This window comes from Vigna unguiculata, chromosome 8 (genome assembly GCF_004118075.2).
Source record: "Vigna unguiculata cultivar IT97K-499-35 chromosome 8, ASM411807v1, whole genome shotgun sequence".
In the NCBI taxonomy this organism is placed as follows: domain Eukaryota; kingdom Viridiplantae; phylum Streptophyta; class Magnoliopsida; order Fabales; family Fabaceae; genus Vigna; species Vigna unguiculata.
Window position 1 is genome coordinate 4,976,159 of NC_040286.1, and position 19,737 is coordinate 4,995,895.

The 19,737-nt window shown below is 31.4% G+C and overlaps 3 protein-coding genes and 1 non-coding gene across 5 annotated transcripts; 3 read left to right on the top strand and 1 right to left on the bottom strand.

Moving 5' to 3' along the window:
* The first annotated feature begins 2,056 nt into the window (after positions 1-2,056).
* On the top strand, positions 2,057-3,679 carry LOC114194269. Its single transcript, XM_028084395.1, has one exon. It carries the CDS (start codon positions 2,057-2,059, stop codon positions 3,677-3,679), a length of 1,623 nt encoding a protein of 540 aa, XP_027940196.1.
* Positions 2,444-2,550, bottom strand: LOC114195705. Its single transcript, XR_003606538.1, has one exon. It is a non-coding gene; the product is annotated as a small nucleolar RNA R71 (small nucleolar RNA).
* On the top strand, positions 3,679-4,224 carry LOC114194270. Its single transcript, XM_028084396.1, has one exon. It carries the CDS (start codon positions 3,679-3,681, stop codon positions 4,222-4,224), a length of 546 nt encoding a protein of 181 aa, XP_027940197.1.
* An 11,707-nt stretch (positions 4,225-15,931) lies between these two features.
* On the top strand, positions 15,932-18,885 carry LOC114195428 (peroxidase 46-like). Of its 2 annotated transcripts, XM_028085902.1 has the most exons (5): positions 15,941-16,185; positions 16,253-16,395; positions 16,570-16,749; positions 16,890-17,055; positions 18,266-18,885. In XM_028085902.1, exons 1-5 carry the CDS (start codon positions 15,972-15,974, stop codon positions 18,679-18,681), a joined length of 1,119 nt encoding a protein of 372 aa, XP_027941703.1. In that variant the 5' UTR covers positions 15,941-15,971; the 3' UTR covers positions 18,682-18,885. The 2 variants fall into 2 exon arrangements, with proteins under 2 accessions (XP_027941704.1, XP_027941703.1); XM_028085903.1 differs by having other exon boundaries at positions 15,932-16,395.
* Positions 18,886-19,737: the final 852 nt, after the last annotated feature.

The window sequence follows — 19,737 nt, forward strand, 5'->3', positions numbered from 1 at the left end:
TCTAGTAGGAATAGAAACATACCTGCATACTTGAAAGATTATGAAACCAACCTTGCTAATATACATATCAAGACCACTAAATACCCTATTCAGTCATATGTTTCTCTATCTAGATTATCTGCTCATTTTCAATAGGTCACTCTCAGTATTGTCAGTAACCGGGAACCAAAGAATTTCAAAGAGGCCATACAAGACCCTAATTGGAAAGAGGCGATGAATGCAGAATTAACAGCTCTTGAGCAAAATCAGACATGGAGCATCGTCAATCCTCCTTCCAATTGCTCTGTTATAGGATGCAAATGGGTCTACAAATTAAAGCATAAAGTTGATGGAACCATAGAAAGACATAAAGCACGTTTGGTGGCAAAGGGATTCACTCAACTTGAAGGGATGGACTTCCATGATACCTTCGAACCAGTGGCTAAGCTTGCATATGTTCGGTTTATTCTTGTTGTAGCTGCTGCCTGATGAGCATATCATATATAGATATATTCATGTATTAGTTTAGGACATTTTTATTCATTTGTGCATTATTGGACTCATTTCATCATGCATTATCTAGTTTCGGATCATACATTTGGATTGGTGCGTTGTTTGTGTAAACAGGTCTGAAAGGAGTAAGTTAGACGCAAAACAGCATGTTCCACAAGTGCCTGGTGGAGTCTTCCACGACTTGTGGATTTGGCTTCAGAAGATACAAGTTTCAAAACAGTTTGTTCCATAGGTGCTTGGTGGATTTTTTCACGACCTGTGGTTTTGTGCAGCGAATTGGAGGATACAAAACAGGGTGTTCCACAGGTGCCTGGTGGATTTTTCCACGACCAGTGGTTTTGACTTCAGAAGATCATGCGCAAAACAGAGTATTCCATAGGTGACATGTGGATTTTTCCACAACCTGTGAATTTTCTTGCGAGAAACTTAAAGATTACGTGGACTTAAAAAGATTTAAAAGAAAAAGAAAATATAAAGAGGAGAGATAGGGGGAAACGGTTAGAGGAGAGAGAAAGTGATCTCAGCAAAGAGGAACGTGGAGGAAAGAAACTTCTTCTTCTTCCTCTCGATTTTCATCTATGGTGGTGGCTACCGTTTAGGGTTTTTATTTTCAGTATGCAGAACTAATTTCATTTTGTTGGAGGATTGATGTAAGACTTTGGATTATAGGTTCTACTCTTTACATTTGATGTTTTGTTAATGTTCTTCATCTTAGTGCTCTGTTTATGATTTTATCGTTTATTTATGAATAATTTCGCAATTGAGAAATTGGGGATTGCTTGCGATTATAAACAAGACAGGTTAGATTATGTCACAATTGGGAAATTGGGCATATCTAATTAGTTTGCAATAGAGATGATTAATGATTTTTCATGATTTTATTGAATTTTTGTAAACGACCTAAGGAATTGGGGGTTCGAATTCAATAAATAGATTTTATCTACTAAGGGATTAAGGGTAAAACAGCTCTCAGTAAACTCAAGTGGATGATTACATTACTTGCATCAATTGAAAAGGAGTAGAATTTTATAGGAAAAAGTACGAAATCAATCCTCTAACGATTCTTCTCTTGATTAAAGTTTTTGTTATAAATTTTATGCTTGTAATTATATTGATTCACATTTGCTCAAAATTATGTAAATTAAGAATCTAGTATTCAACAAATCAATCCCAGAGGATGATATTTTATTACTACGTTAACGATTGGTTCACTTGCTAAACATTCATCAAGTTTTTGGCGCCGTTGCCGGGGATTGATTTTTCTGTTAATATTAGTGATCTAATTTGCTTGAGATTTGAGTTTCAATTTTTAGGTAGTTAAAATTGTTTGAGTTTTCAATTTTTTTTTGTTTTTTCTGTTTTAATTATCTTGTTTGTTGTTAATTTGTTTTCACGTTATTTTTGTTGTTAGAATCTTGTGTCTTAAAGTTGTTTATGCGAGGTACAGTTGCAGAAAAAATCTTGCTTTTTGACCCATAAATTGAACGTACTGCTAGACACAATAGGAGTATCGCAAGAAAGAAAAGCAAGGCCTTCAATTGATAAGAAGGAGCACATATCAACAATGGCAGAAGAACAACCTATGAGGAGGACTCTGCTTGACTACTCGATGCCAAATACAAATAATTACCAAGGGAGCATCGTGAGACCTCCTATTCAAGCCAACAATTTTGAAATCAAGCCTGCACTATTACAAGTCATCCAGCAGAATCAATTTGGAGGTGCAGATCCAGAGGATCCTAATTCTCATCTGGAGAATTTTTTGGCAATTTGTGACACTTTGAAGATTAATGGAGTTTCAGATGATGCAATCCGCTTGAGGCTTTTTCCTTTCTCATTACGGGATAAAGCTAAAAGTTGGCTTCATACACAACCTCAAGGTAGTATTTGTACATGGGAAGATATGGCTACAAAATTTGTAACCAAATACTTTCCTCCATCCAAGTCAGCGAGAGTGAGAAATGAAATCACTACTTTTGTGCAACAAGAAACTGAATCGTTGCACGAGGCTTGGGAAAGGTACAAGGAGCTATTGAGGAAATGCCCACATCATGCTTTACCAGATTGGTTGCAAGTCCAAATATTTTATAATGTTCTTGCACCATCTTTTAAAGCAATTCTGGATGCAGCAAGTGGAGGATCGTTTAATTTGAAAACACCTGAGGAAGCTATAGAGACTCTGGAGTTAATGGCAAGTAATACAATGAATATGCAATTTGACCGACAAAAGAAAAAAGCTGGAGTGTTGGAGGTTAATACCTTAGATGCTATCCTTGCCCAAACCAAGTTGTTAACACAACAAATTACTGAGTTGACGCAGAAGTTGGGGAATATGCAAGCAAAAGCAGTTAATACAACGTCTCTACTATGTGATTTTTGTGGAGGAATGCATCAAAATGGTGAGTGTCAAGTAACTCAACAAGAAGCGCAGGTGAATGCAATGGGCCAACAACAAAATCAGTTTGCTAATAATTTTTCAAATTGGAGGAGCCCACCAAATAGACCTTGGAGTGGTTCGAATCAATCCAATCAACCAAGGCCTCCTTATCAATATCAAGCACAATCTAGTAACCAAGGAAACAAGATGTCTACTTTGGAGAGTGTTGTGGAGAAATTAACGGTGCAAACCTCAACATTTGTGGAGCAAACTTCTAATTTCATGAATGAGACAAGGACTAATCTCAAGAATCAGGAAGCTTCAATCCAGAAGTTGGAGAATCAAATTGGTCAACTTTCACGACAAATTTCGGAGAGGCCTCCTGGAACATTCCCCAATGACATCGTTCCAAACACAAAGAAGCAATGTAAGGCAATTCAATTGAGGAGTGGGAGGTTGGTAGAAAATGAGAAAAAGAGTGATGTGAGTTGTGAGAAAAATGCACGAGAAGAGGAGATTGTAAAAGAGAGTGAAAAAAGTGAGCGGAAAAAATGTGAGGAGAAGAGTGAGGGAGAAAAAAATGAAGAGAGTGAAAAAGGAAAAATGAGAGAATATGTTCCTACTATTCCATTCCCTCAAAGGTTGAAGAAGAATGATCAAGATAAACAATTTGCAAGATTTCTTGATGTCTTTAAGAAGCTCCACATTAATATCCCATTTGTGGAGGCATTGGAGAAAATGCCAAGCTATGCTAGATTAAGAAGGATTTGTTGTCTAAGAAAAGGAAGCTTCAAGAAGATGAAACCATAATGCTCACAGCGGAGTGCAGTGCAATAATTAAACCAAAGTTACCTCCCAAGTTGAAGGATCCAGGAAGCTTTGTAATTCCATGTGAGATTGGAAATATAATGGTGAGCAAGGCATTGTGTGATCTTGGAGCAAGGATCAATTTGATGCCTTTATCCACTTTTAAAAGGTTGGGTATTGGAGAAGTGAAGCCTACTATGATAACTCTCCAATTGGCGGACCGTTCAGTGACTTATCCATATGGAGTAGTGGAGGACGTCTTAGTAAAGGTGAATAAATTTATCTTTCCAGCTGATTTTGTGGTCCTTGACATGGAAGAAGATACTAAAGTTCCAATTATATTGGGAAGACCATTCTTAGCCACAGGAAGAGCATTGATAGATGTACAACAAGGCAAGTTGATGTTAAGAGTGGCTGATGATAAAGTCACATTTTCCATAAATGAAGTAATGAAACACAAGGTGGAAAAGGAGGATTGTTTTCGAGTTGAAACTATTGAGTCTCTGGTGTTTAAAGAAATGGATAATTATGGGAGGAAGATGATGTGATCCCAACAAGGCTTATAGCTTGGGTCAACGCCTAGGCCCAAATCATGCTCAAGGCCCAATACATGGCCCACATTCACCTTCAAGCCCAAGCCCATCAAGAGGCCCAATAACAAGGAGCATGCTAAAAAAAGATCCAATTGGGCTTCATTCAAGATAGCCCAAACCCACATGGGCTTCTCATGCTCTTCACATGGGCCAAAGAAGATGTGAAGATTTGAAGAGGTTTCTCAAAGAGCAATAGAATAGCAATAATATTGGCCCATTGTTTAGGTCTTGTTTTTCTAGAATAATAAGTCAAACAATGTGTAGTTGAATTGATAAAATTGGGCTTGACTAAGCCCAATAGGAGATTTGGCCATGAGCTACCAAAGGTCAAAGGTAGACTAAAGCTTCTCCAAGCCACCATCCAAGGGTGATGATTAAAGCTTCTCCTCGAAGCTTAATCTAAGGGCCAAGAATTACTCTAGCTTTTAGGCTCACATATAAAAGCCAAAAGTAGACCATTTGTACATTTGAACTCTTGAAATTTCTAATAGAATGTTTGTGTTGAGATCACTCCACTCTTCTATTATTTTGAGAGCACACATGGCTAACCTTCTCCTTCATCTCCTCTAGCCACCTTCCATACCATAGCTCCACTTCTACTCTTCATCTTCACCAAAAACCTCCATTGCCTAGAGCTCTTCTTGCTCTTATCTTCATTTCCGCTGCATTTCATCTTCTTTTTGGTGTCTTCCATGGATCTCCTTCCTCTCCTACACCAAGGACGTCCATCAGAAGAGTCCATTAGAGCTCACTTTGTTGTCAGGTAGGCAAGCAAAGGAGTTACTTGCAGAAGTGAGTGATGAAGAGGTGGTTCAATGCGCACATCAATTAGAGGTTCTCAAGCCATTGTTTAGTACTACAAGAAGAATAGACCTAAACAAGAGTGAAGGTGGAGGTGAAGGGACATCCAAGGATGTCAAGCCACGATCAATCCATTGGATTCTCTTAGTGCAAGAGTTTGACATGGAAATCCGAGATAAGCAAGGGAAACAAGATTTGATAATTGATTACCTTTCAAGACTGAAGTTTAATGAGGATGAACAGGATGTTCAACCTATTTTAGTGGTATTTCTAGATGAGGAGTTGCTAGTTATTAATACTTTGCCATGGGTTGCAGACTTTGGCAATTTTAAAGCAGCAACAACCTCGTCACTTCACAAGCAAAGCTACTTTCAACGTCGGCAACAATGCACCGGTTCCACCACTAGTAATTTTGTGAGTTTTATCCCTTCTATTCTTAATTATTTTGTTTATGTTGGGGACAACTTAAACATCTAAGCTTGGGAGGGTCATTTGCATGTTAGTTGTTGCATTTCATTTGCATAGCATAAAAATAAATCTAACTCAAGTCTAAGTTTATTCAATTATATTTGGAGAAGCACATTAGATAATTGTTGGGGAACTCACACACTACACAAGAAGAGGGTTTGACACTTGACATGTAAGAAAGATAATTTTTGAGTGATAGACTTTAAGAGGTTCTTTTTGGGTTTCTAAGGTGACACTCACTGCATTTGGTCACTAGAGAAATGTCTATCAGTTTCACAATATATAAAAAAAAAGAAAAGAAAAGAAAAAAAAGAGTACAATTAATAATAATAATAATAATAAGTGAAATGGACATCCCTTTGAGACTGTTAGTTACTGGGAAAAGAGACACTCCTTTAAGACTGGTGTGGTAAGTGCAAAGCATTTGAGTGGAGGATCCATGCTTAGTTAGCAGGTAAGTGTTTTCTAGGCTAGAAACCTAAGAAGATATCTTTTTGCATAGAACTTTAAAACCACATCAAATATTCTCCTCCTTAGTGTCTTGTGTCTTTACTCATTAATTGAATTGCACTTAGGGAACCAACATATGTGGAATGTGTGTATCTGGAATATTTTTGGATGAATTTAGATTTGAGATTAGATACCAACTCATCATCATTCTGTTTGCATTTGTTATGTATTTTCATTACATTTTATTTGTTTGAGGATAAGCAAAAGTTTAACCTTGGGAGAATTTGATGAGCATATCATATATAGATATATTCATGTATTAGTTTAGGACATTTTTATTCATTTGTGCATTATTGGACTCATTTCATCATGCATTATCTAGTTTCGGATCATACATTTGGATTGGTGCGTTGTTTGTGTAAACAGGTCTGAAAGGAGTAAGTTAGACGCAAAACAGCATGTTCCACAAATGCCTGGTGGAGTCTTCCACGACTTGTAGATTTGGCTTCAGAAGATACAAGTTTCAAAACAGTTTGTTCCATAGGTGCCTGGTGGATTTTTCCACGACCTGTGGTTTTGTGCAGCGAATTGGAGGATACAAAACAGGGTGTTCCACAGGTGCCTGGTGGATTTTTCCACGACCAGTGGTTTTGACTTCAGAAGATCATGCGCAAAACAGAGTGTTCCATAGGTGACATGTGGATTTTTCCACAACCTGTGAATTTTCTTGCGAGAAACTTAAAGATTACGTGGACTCAAAAAGATTTAAAAGAAAAAGAAAATATAAAGAGGAGAGATAGGGGGAAACGATTAGAGGAGAGAGAAAGTGATCTCATCAAAGAGGAACGTGGAGGAAAGATAAAGGGGGAGCGTTCACGGAAAAGAAACTTCTCTTCTTCCTCTCGATTTTCATTTGTGGTGGTGACTACCGTTTAGGGTTTTTATTTTCAGTATGCAGAACTAATTTCATCCTTTCTTCTCCTTCATGGTTTTAAACAATCTCATACAGATCATTCCTTATTTATACAAAATAATCATGATGATATCACTATTTTCCTTGTTTATGTAGATGACATAATTGTCACGGGCAATAACCCTCAAAACATAAATCATATAACTCAATTACTTGAACCAATATTCAAGCTTAAAAACCTAGGAGACTTAACCTATTTCCTAGGATTTGAGATTGCTCGTAACAAGGATGGCATCAATCTTTCTCAAAGAAAATATACCATTGACTTACTTACTGACACTGGAATGCTTGATTCATCTCCTGTAAGCGCACCTATGAATTTCTCTACTAAGTTTCATGCAGATGGAGAATTGCTCATTGATCCCACTTCATATCGCAAGCTTATTGGCAAGCTCATATACCTGACGAACTCGCGTCCCGACATCACCTATGTCGTCAATCACCTTAGCCAATAAGTGTCTTCCCCAACTAAAGAGCATTATCAAGCTGTCTTCAGAATTCTGAGATATCTCAAAGGGACAGTTGGGCAAGGGATGATGCACAAATACGATACGTGTATCAGATACGACACATATCTGATACGTCGATCGATACATTTATTTTCAAAATAATAGGATAGGATACGTGATAAATACGTGATATATGAATATTGAAAATTTTACAATAATTCTTACAAACATAATAAATATATAAATTTTTAATGTGTGAATCCAAATTTCCATAGAGACCAATTATTTTGGTAGCCAAAATTCTTACAAACATAATAAATATACGATTGTTGACGTGTGAATCCAAATTTCCTAATTAAAGACCAATTATTTTGGTAGCCAAAACCTGGTAGCCAATGTTAGTGACCAATTTAAAAACCAATTCATAATTGAAACTATTTTAATTATCAATTTAGATACTAATTATAATTTTTTGGAACTATCGTAGTTGTCAAATTGGTTACTATATAGTGACTAATTATTTTTTGTCACTAAAATTGATCATCATTCAAAGATTTTATTGTATTGTACTACGACTTTATAAATTAGATACTTCTTTAATAATTATCATTAAAGTATCTTAAAGTATCAGACACGATATATATCGTGAAGATAAATACATGACCCAAGTTAAAGTATCAGTGCATCATAGATGCTCGTTAAACAACTCCAAAAAAATATAATTAAAAGTTACATGAAAGGTTATTGAACACGTTATGTATTATTCATATTCCTTTCTTTTCATTCTAATGGGAAGAGAGAACCTTAAATGCTCAATGCTCTACGGTTAGAAAATCAAATACTAATTTTCCATCCCAAATAACCAAGTATATTTCCACTTTTAATTCTTTAGTATATCGAAAACTATTTATTATCTAAAGATTTATTACTTTTATGTTTTCATAAACCAATTATATATGTTCAGTAAACAGTCCAAAGAAAAATAAAACCTACCTGAGGAAGTCATATCCACCTGAGAACCCTCCTTCCAGAAACTGCAGTAACCCAACTTACTAAGAATGGACCAAGTCTACACCAAATGCAAAGACCTAATCTACGAGAGGAAATCCCGCCGCACCTCTTTTTCCCAATCACTTTCATCAATCAAATCCACATCATGTTCAATATTTCGATAAAAAATAAATGTTAAGGAAAAAATATTGCTGTAAAGAAATTCCTGATTGTTGATCTTAGAAATAGATTAGTCACATTCTTAACAAACAGTATTATTTTTTACAAATACTTTTATTTTCATTTTCTTCTCATTTTAAAACGTATAAGACGGGTGTCTTCTATTTTTCCATTATTTTATTATGTACATTTGAATTTTATTTATTTCATCTCCATCTTAAAGCGTGTTTAGTTTAGCTTTTATTTCACATAGAATTAATTTTTCAACGTAAAATCAGTCTTGTTTAATTTTAAAATTAATTTAAATATTAAAAATTCACGTTTAAAGAAAACTAATTGTTATTTTTTCATTAATGAGTCAGTTCAACCACAAAACTAATTTTCAAAAGCATCTCACCAAAGAATGTAATATATATATATATATATATATATATATATATATATATTAGATTTAATTGCTGTGATAAGAGATAATATCTTAATTTTTCGTTCATAAATTTCCGTCCGTTGCGAGATAAAAAACGTGTAGTAGTCAGAATTAATTATTTGTTTGTCGACGAACCGGAAACAAAAATAGAGAAAATGAATTTATTTTAATAATGTTGTAAAAAGAAGAGCGGAATATCCTTTTCAGAAAGGGAAGTTTGTGGAGGGTGTAAATATAACAAAATTATAGTCAAATTCGTGCACATTACGGTGGAAAAAAGCAGAAGGAACAAACTCCAATTTAGATATACTTTTTTTTTTTTTCCGAAAGCTAAGTTTGCGAAGGATGTAAATATAATGAAATTATAGTCATATCAATATTTACATGGTGGAGAAAAAAAAGAGAGTAAAAGAATGGTTTAGAGTGCACCATCCGATTAACATTTCAATTGAAAAAAAATAGGTTGTTAAGTATATTTTTAGGACTTAAATAAACTTTATCTTTCTTTGCGAATTTTAGATATATAATATTTAATAAAAGAATTATATTATGTTCCTTAATAAAAGTTGTATTTAGTTTTACATACATGTATGCACACAAAAAAAAACTATTTTTAAAATATTTTTATATTTCAAGCTCAAATAGCTATCTCATAATAAATTCTAATTAAAATAATATTTTAAATACAAAAATCAATTAAAAAACCAGTATTAACACTAAATGAGGATACATATGCACTTATCAATATTGTATCAAGTCACAAACTTCCAAAATTCAGTTTATATTTCTAACTCTTCGTTTTTTTAGTGATCATTCATTGTTTGGGAGATTGAGAGTTCCAAAGAGAAAATATCTATTTTCGCAAATTCAACTCATAGTTGGGGCAATAAACTTTGTCACTTGAATAACTAGTGAGGTACTTGAGTGAGAATGTTTTACCACAATAATAATTGACGTTTTTTCAAATTTAAACATAATTTAACTTTACAAAACACAATAAAAAAAACATTGATTTAACTTCCAAATATTAGTATCAGTCAATTTGCCACATTATTGACATTGGCCTAGTCTACTATAGTATGACGCAAAAGATTAATATAAAAAAAAAACTTAAAAAAAATAAAACTATTTTTAAATTTTTATTAAACAAATATTTATGTTAGTTTTGAACGGACATTAACATTATTTATTTCTTTATAGTTATATTTATTTAAGTTAGCATCAGTTTGATAGTAACGGTGACAGTGTGATCTGTGAAAGACAATGTCATGTGTCATCATTACATCATATGTCATTTCTTCATTCTCAATTTGATATCTATATCTTTATTTTGTCTCAATTTTTGTAAAAAATTGAATCATTTTCTAAATTAAAAAAAAATAATTTTTATATAAATTTTATACAAATATTTTTATTAAATTTGATATTTTTATTCAAATTAATATTTTTATTACATATTTTAAACAAAACTAAGATTATTTAAATTTGTATTTAACATTTAACTTCATTTAAAATTGCTTTCAAATTTTAAATTTATTTGTTTTAAATTTTTATATAAATTGTTTAAAATTATTTTAAAATTTTATATTTGACTTTATATAATTGTTATTTTTGCACCAACTCAAACATTCATATAGAAATTATTGAATTTTACACATTTGAAAAATATAAAATTATTTGAAATATAAATTTAAATAAAAATAATAATATTAAAGTATGACGTAATAAAATATCAATACAATTACTTAAATTTTTTTCTGTTAGCATTATTTTTTGTTAACTACTTTAAAACAATTTTAATTAAAGTTCAATGTAAAATATAAATTTAAATAAACATAATCTTGTTCAAAATATTTAATAAAAATATTTGTATACTTTTATATAAAAATTAAATTTGGTTTCAATTTGAAGAGTGATAAAATTGTTCAATTTTTACAAAAATTGATATTAAATTGAGACAATAAAAGTACAAAAACCAAATTAAGGAGGAGGAAATGATCGCTGGTGTAATAGTGACACATGACACTGTCACATCACACAGTCACTACACATGATACAACATTAGTTTGACACGTGACAAATTTTTATTTATTTTAAAAAATTAAAAAACAATAAAAAAAATATTAAAAAAAATAAAATAAAAATCAGAAATTGACATGTGACGCGTCTTAACCCGTGTTAGTAGAATATTAATAAAAATAGTTTGATTGTATCAAATTTTTCAAAATAAAAACTAAATTAAAATAAATAAAAATAAATGAATCAAATTAATATTTTTCTACGAAAATAAAGACGAAAATTATAATTTAACCAAAACAAAATTATAGTCAAATTCGTGAAAAGTAAGTTTGGAGAAAAGAGAAGACACGGACTCCAATTTAGATATAAGTTTTTTTTATTGGAATGGGAAGTTTGTGGAAGATATCATCCTCTTCTTTTATTACAAAATTAAATAAAACTTTCAACATAGCTATTTCTTTATTAAGCTTTAACAACTATTCTTATCTACTTTAGTCAAAAATTGGCCAAAAAAATAGCCCAAAAAATATTATCACCTTCTTTCAAGATTGGAGTCAAGAACTTTGTAAGTTAAAATATTTTTCTAGAAAAATTATTCTTCAAAACTATAATTAAAATCTCTATATTTATAATTATTATAAATTTGACGTGGTCTCTATATTTTTTTATTCGATTTTTTTTTTAATAAAATTTTCATGACGACAAATGTTTAACATCAGCTTACGGAAAATGGAAAGAAAATGTTGATATATGTTTTATATATATATGTTTTATATATATATATAAAAAAAAAAAAAAGAAGAATAGATTAATTGATCTCATATATGATTTAGAGTAAAATTAAAAGAAGCTTTATTTTTCACAGAAAAATTAAAAAAAAATGATAATGTATCTATTACTTTCTAAAAAAAGAATGACAATAAAATTAAGCGACTAGAAGATGAAGAAGTCTTTTGATAACTATTTGTAAAATAAGGAATTAGGATGGACAATATCTCCCTTGAACCAATATTTATAATTTCAAAATTCTTCAATGCAAAGAAAATTCAACTCCATCTGTTTAAGTTAATTTGAGCAACGAAGTAATTGGTTTCAATGCAATTTTCTATTATTCAAATAAAAGAAGGATAAGAATTTGTTCAAAGCTCCTATAGTGAGCGAGAATGGGTAGAATGAAATAGATTAGTTACGTAAACAAAGGATATTATATTTAACCTATAAAATATTTATGGCAACAATTGCCTACAAAATTAAAAGATTTTCGGAGTATAATGCAAGTTTCATATGTTAATAAAAGGTTGATTCACATGTTTATAAAAATTTTGGAAGGATAATTTATGTACTAAACACTAAAACAAGATGTTGTAAGAACTTTAATATAAACAATAATTCAAAAATTTACTTCTTGCACACCCCCATAAGATTTGAAATACTGGTTTTGTCCCTTCCAGTTTTATTTGAAATAGTATCCTTCTTGAAGATGTGTTTTGCTACTGGCCTAAGCTTGAAAGAGGATAGTTCCCAGAAGAGGGTAATGTCACATTTAACCTTTTAGATTCGGTGTACACAAATTTATCAATTTTTTTAATAGAAAAATTATCACGAAGTAAAATATTAAATTTTTGAAGTTATTGTTTTGGTATCTATTTTAGTCAATATAAAGATTTTAAAGGTTTATATACTTTGTTCTCTTGACGATAAAAACTCAATCTTTAAATTGAGCAATAAGTTTCTTCATTTATTTCACTATTTAAAAAATTGTCTTAACATTTATTTGGTGAATAACTAATTCATAAATTGATGCCAGAGATAACAACATTGAATAGAAGAAATAATGGCAACCATAGCAGGTTTATAATTTTGTCTTATATTTTTCTATAAATCTAATGGAATAATGATATTTTTTCTTAAAGATTTATTTACAACTAATGAGTTATGTCTCTTTAGACAAATATACTAAAATTCAAGTATTATTTTACTTAATTAAATCAATTTCAATGTTAATGACTTTATTTCAGTATTTTACATCAGAAACACTAATAACTTCTAAAAAACTTATGGAACCATTTTTTACGATATAAGTATAAAAGTAAGAAGTTTATTTTGTGTTTTTTGCATTCTCAAACCCTCACACAAAATTAACATGGTATAATTAGTCGTATAATATCCAGTTTGGAGTTAGGGTGTCAAATAAGTATCCGGTTTAAAAAAAGTGTCAATTACATTTTAACTTTTGAAAAAATGCTTCAATTAACGTCGTTAGTCAACGTGCCACGTGTCAGTTTCTGGTTTTTTCAATTTTTTTTAAACTTTTTTTAATTTTTTTTAAAATTTTTTGAAAATAAAAATAAAAATGCCACGTGTCAAGTCCATGTGTGTGACACGTGGCATTGTCAGTGCCACGTGGCAATGTCACTATCAGATGTCATTGTGTTGATTTCGATTTAGTCCCCATATATGTCTTTTTGTTTCAATTTAGTACCTAAGTATGTGTATCTGATTCAATTTTGTCCCAATATTTTTTAATAATTAAAATATTTTTGTAATCTATTTTTATAAGATTAAAAATAATTAAGTATAAATATTTTTACAAAATTAAGTACTAATATTTATATTGTTCCCATCAATTTCAGACCAAATTTATTATTTATATAAATGTTATACTAATATTTTTTTATTAAAAACGACTTTTTAACATATTACTTTATTAATTACTTTTTTATTAAGTACTCATGTTTTGTTAATTTTTTTTTTTAAAATTGAACAATATCGTCTCTTACTAATTTTAAACCAAAATTTCTATTGGTTTGAATGTTATACTAATTTTTTTATTATTAAAAATATTTTAATAAAATTACTTTTACCACTAAATTTTAATATAAATATCAAATACTTAATTTTTGTTAAACTTTTATACTTAATTACTTTTAATTTTATAAAAAAATGGATTTTAATTATTAAAAAAAATTGGGATAAAATTGACTTAGATACACACACTTAGGTACTAAATTGAAACAAAAAAACATATATGAGAACTAAATCGAAATCAACACAATGGCATCTGATAGTGATACTAACACGTGGCATTGACAATGCCACGTGTCATACACGGGGACTTGACACATGACATTTTTATTTTTTTTTCAAAATATTTAAAAAAAATTTAGAAAATTTTAAAAAATTTTAAAAAATTTTAAAAAATTTTAAAAAATTTTAAAAAACCACAGACTAACACGTGGCACGTTGACTAACGGCGTTAGTCAACTCTGTCTGAAAGGGACCTAATTGAAGCACTTTTTCAAAAGTTAGGATACAATTGACACTTTTTTTAAACCGGGTACTTGTTTGACACCCTGGCCCCAAACTGGGTACTATACGACTAATTATACCAATTAACATCTAAAGAATTCAACGTGTTCATCTCAATTATAATAATTCGATCAATTACATCACTTCTAATAAAAAACAAAATCTACAAACAACACCGTGTTCCACGTAGGCTAAAATCATACAATAAAATTTTCTTTTGTCATAATCGGTAACAACATTTTAAAATACGCCACCGCTCTTTCAAATATTTGAAATTAAATTAACCTTTATTCCAAACTGAATTGACTCGATCTTTGTCTCAAGTTAATTGGTCTCAATCTTTGGTTGGATTGATTTAGTTCGATCTTCGACCTTTAACTTAAACTTACTTGTCTCGACTTTTGACCCGAATCAATTTTGGACTGACTCGTTTTGATTTTCAGCTAAAGTCGACTTGTCACAACTTTCATCCTAGATTGAGTCATCTTAACCTTCAACTTTGGTCTGAACCAAGGCGACTTGACCTTCGACTTAAACCGAATCAGCTTAACTTTCAATTCAGATCGACTCTGCTCTATTGAAATTCTTCTATTTTTTTATTTATTTGAAATATCTAACAAATTTTCTTAAATTTCAAGTCTTTGTTAATTACTTTATCCAAACAAATCACTTTAATGTAAATAATTTTAAATTCTTTAAATAAAAGAATTATCCTTCTAAATCATTTCGTCCAAATATAACAGTTTTAAATTGAAAATGATCTCGATCCTTAGATAAATCAACTAATGTCTGATTTATTGTTGTGTCTCTAAGATGATTCCTCGTTCAAAAGACCCATCTCTCTTTAGTGTCAACAAGAACCTTCTGACCCTACCCATCTTTGTGATCAAGCAAAGGTGCATCTTTGAGGGCTGCACACATGTGGTGCACGTTCCTTCTGCATGAAGTGACAATGGTTTGATGAACGGTTGTGAAAAGAGTGTGCAGAGTACTACTTTGGAGAACTGTGTTTAGAGGGCAGTGATGGAGGCAAACCCAGAGAAGATGGGGTGAGCGAGAGAAATGTGTTGGCCAAAGCCATCACTGTTGTGTTTTGTGGTTGTTTGACTCATCATTTGTGCAAGTGGAGTGAACAAAATAGGAAAGTGATGAAGCAAACCATGATATAGCTGCGAAGTAACTTCATATGTAGTTAGAGATTCAACTTTTAACTTATTGTATATCCATGGTCCTTAAAGAGCTTGATCAAATTAATTGAGAGTATTCTTCCATATTGTGACCCTTAAGAAAATATTGGAACTATTAAATTTACAGATAATTTGTGGTGGAAAAAATGTTGATACATTAATTACAATTTCATCCTCTTATCCTTTTGTTCTCTCCTATTGTCTGACAACATTTACTAGTGTTAGACCAGAAAAGTGTGGTGGACCTTTATAGTTAGCGGTGGAAATGAAATGATGAAAGTACTCTTTTCTAATGATTCCTCAGCATAGAGATTTTTATCCATTCCTGGTGTAGAACAAGCCTCTTATAATTGTTGTTCCAAACACATGGTTGGTGTAAGGTAATAGAATTTACCATTATCTATAGTTACCAGGAAACATTCTTAAATGCTCCAGAGCTGGGAAAATGCATGACCATAACCTCTAACATTTATGTCATGCCACTGATTTCATCCAACCACATAAATGTAGCTTTGAATTTGGTCTATTTCACGGACACATTTTGCTGTATGCATCTCCCTTCTCTATCATTATCATGTGACTCGGAGATTCTCCTTCACACTGCAAACACTGAGCCCTTACTCAAAAGGAATAAAACTTGGTTCTATGGAGAAAGGAGCAACGGTTTTTCCTTTTCCCACAGCAGTTTCTTGTCTTTTCATTGTCTTCATTTTCGCTACTTCTGTTTCAGGTAGCCTGCTTTTCAACTTCTATGCAGCTTCATGCCCAACTGCAGAACTCATCGTAAGAAACACTGTCACTTCATCTTCTTCTTCTGATCCTTCAATACCTGGGAAGCTTCTTCGCTTGGTTTTTCATGATTGCTTTGTGGAGGTTAGCTTATACTATTAAAATTTTGGCTGTATATATTCATATTACTCAAAAATTTTCATGATCTTTCTCATTTTCTGCATTTCACTGTTGTGCTTGGACTTAATCGCAATTGTTAATAAAAAATCAAATGGGATTAGCTCTTAAGATGATGATGAATCATTTCATGATATGTAGGGATGTGATGCATCTTTGATGCTATTAGGGAACAATACAGAACAAAGTGATCCAGCAAATAGGTCTATTGGAGGATTTTCAGTTATAGAATCAGCAAAAAGAGTGCTTGAGTTCCTTTGTCCAGGAACAGTTTCTTGTGCTGACATAATTGCTTTGGCTGCAAGAGATGCTGTTGCACTCGTAAGTTATCCACTTACCCTCATTGTTACATTACTTATACTATAAATCTAAATGTAGAAATGAGAAAATTGAGTAATATATCAGAAATTGAGTTTAATTTGTTATGACTATTTATCTGAGTGGCACTGACTTAAGAACAGACTGGTGGTCCTATGATTCAAATTCCCACTGGAAGGAGAGATGGCATGGTTTCAGTTGCTTCAAATGTAAGACCAAACATTTTGGACACAAGTTTTACAATGGATGAGATGATTAACCGATTCTCCAACAAAGGGTTGTCTTTATTTGACCTTGTCATCCTCTCAGGTTCATATTCTTCTAAGTATTTTCATGTCCTATAATATTGGCACGCTTCTCTTTGATAAGTATCATTCCATTCCTTTGATTTTCGGTATCTTCTTCTCCTACCCTTTATTCTTAGAATGTAATTGACCATGCGTTTCATCATGATTGTGGTGAAAACCCCATAAAGACACGAGGCTAGACAATAGGTTCTGTTAGGTAGAAAGAATTGAATTTCTGATGCCATGCAGATGGAAACCAACTCACCACATTTATTACAATTCTGAGTTGGTCTTGTTTTCAGATCTCATTTTTTAACATTAAGAAAGTGAATATGTTTGGTATTCAGTACAAAGATCTCATAATATATAAAGACCAAATTAGACCGTCACCGTCCTACAATTCATAACTTTAGGTTTAAATATTATTTTGTTATTTGTTTTGGTCCGATTTGTTTAATTCGGTCCCTTTTATTTTGTACGTTCATTTTGGTTCATGATTTGTTAAATTATATTTAATTTCGTCATTTTTGTTGATGTTGTTTAAATGGATAACAACATAGTATACAAGCCGACACGGTTCACATGACGTGATACTGGTCACATTATGACTAGTTGTGTTTTGTTTAAATAAGTACTTATTTTAGTTAAATTTGTTTAATTTAGTCTCTATTTTAGTTAAATTGGTTCAATTTAGTCTCATCCTCTATTTCATGACCTTTCATCACTGTCATCACCACCACTACCACTATCACCATCACCACTATTTTTGCCACCACCAAATTGAACAAACTGGAGTAAAATAGTATTTAACTTTATAACATCCCTTCTTGTACATGAATACATCTTTTATTAGTTCTCAACAATTTAGAATCTCTACTAGTTTTTCCTGTATTGTTTGTTTGTTGTACCTTCAAATTACGCTGATAAATACTGATTTTAATATTTCAAAATATATTTAATATTGTTTCAAGGTATTACTTATATGGAAAATAATATTTTGACTACTAAATTATGATAACTTTCTCTTACAACATGAAGTGTCATCTTTTAAGTAGTTTTAAAATACTAAAAATAAGAAAAAAGAAAAAATTGAAAACCACTTAAAAAATAAGATCTAACATTGTAAGAGAAATTGTCAGTAAAAAAATCATTTTCCTACTTTTATAGCAACTATACTTAAGGGCAATGAGTTTTAAGATGAAACTAGTAACATGCTTTTTTTGGATTTGTAGGTGCTCACACCATAGGAACAGCTCATTGCAGCTCATTCAGGGATAGGTTTCAACAAGACTCCAAGGGAAAGCTGACACTCATTGACAAAACCTTAGATAGTAGCTATGCTAATGAGTTAATGAAGGAGTGTCCCTTAAGTGCAAGCCCATCAGTGCTAGTTAACAATGATCCTGAAACTTCCATGGTCTTTGACAACCAGTACTACACAAATCTTCTCACCAACAAGGGTTTGTTCCAATCTGATTCTGTCTTGCTTAGTGACAACAGAACAAGGAAAATGGTGGAGGACTTGGCAAAAGATCAACAGTTTTTCTTTGAAAGTTGGGGCCAGTCTTTCTTGAAACTCACTACTATTGGAGTCAAAACTGGTGATGAAGGTGAAATTAGGAGCTTCTGTGCATCAACTAATGCATAAAAAACACACATATATATATATAAAAGAGTGCAGCAACCAAGATTCTCTATGCATAATGGAAAATAAAGTCCAGGCACAGTTTTTATACCATGTAAAAAACACAGTTTATGTGTTTATGTATCCCTTCTCAATTCTTTCTGTCATCTGATGCATATTTCTTTTGTATTGCTGTAGCATAACAAATATTGATTTTCTTAATGAAATAATGGCAATTGAAACTATACATGATTCACAAATATTGTTTCTTTCTAAAATAGGAACTTCTGATGCAATCTCTTTTTTTCCCTTGCCAGTCTAGATTTCCTTATAGATGAAGACTACATATGTACTAAACTAAAGTTCATCTTTAAACTATAATAAAATTTTGTGTTTAATGTCTAAATTAAATTATAATGTATTTGCTCTCCAACAAAGGATACGCAGTTTCACAATATAACCTCAACATATAATTTATTAAAGAGAATATGCATATCTAAGAAGGATCTTCCCGATTAACTCAAAAGTCACTATTCTTAATAGAAAAGCAAAAGTTATTAGTCAAATTAGATTATGCAAAAAGATATGCAGAAGAATTTGAAGAACTAGTAAGAGCCAAATCAATAGCCTTAGTCCGGATGAGACGAAAAAAACAATCAATTTAATCCATTTGATATGTTCAACTAAAATCGAAAAAGATAAGAAGAATAAAATTAAAAAGCCAAGATTTTTGGGATAATATTTCTAAGAATATAATATTTATCAAGAAGTTTTTAAACCATGAAAAAATTTAAAAGTATTCGTCAATAATTTCTCTTTTAAGAGTATTATTGTAAAATATGTGTATTCTAGTAGACATGTCAAAGTGAGTCAACTCGACTCACACGAGTTAGTTCATCATGAGCCGGGTTGAAAATGAGTGAACTCAATCCGGCTCACTCTGTGGTAAGTCAGAAATTTTGTAATCCGGCTAAACCTACCACGGGTTGGTAGGTTAAGTGGGTTGGAACCCACATAAAAAATTATTTATTTATTTATTTTTTAGTATTCAAATATTTAAATCAATTTTTAAGTAACCCA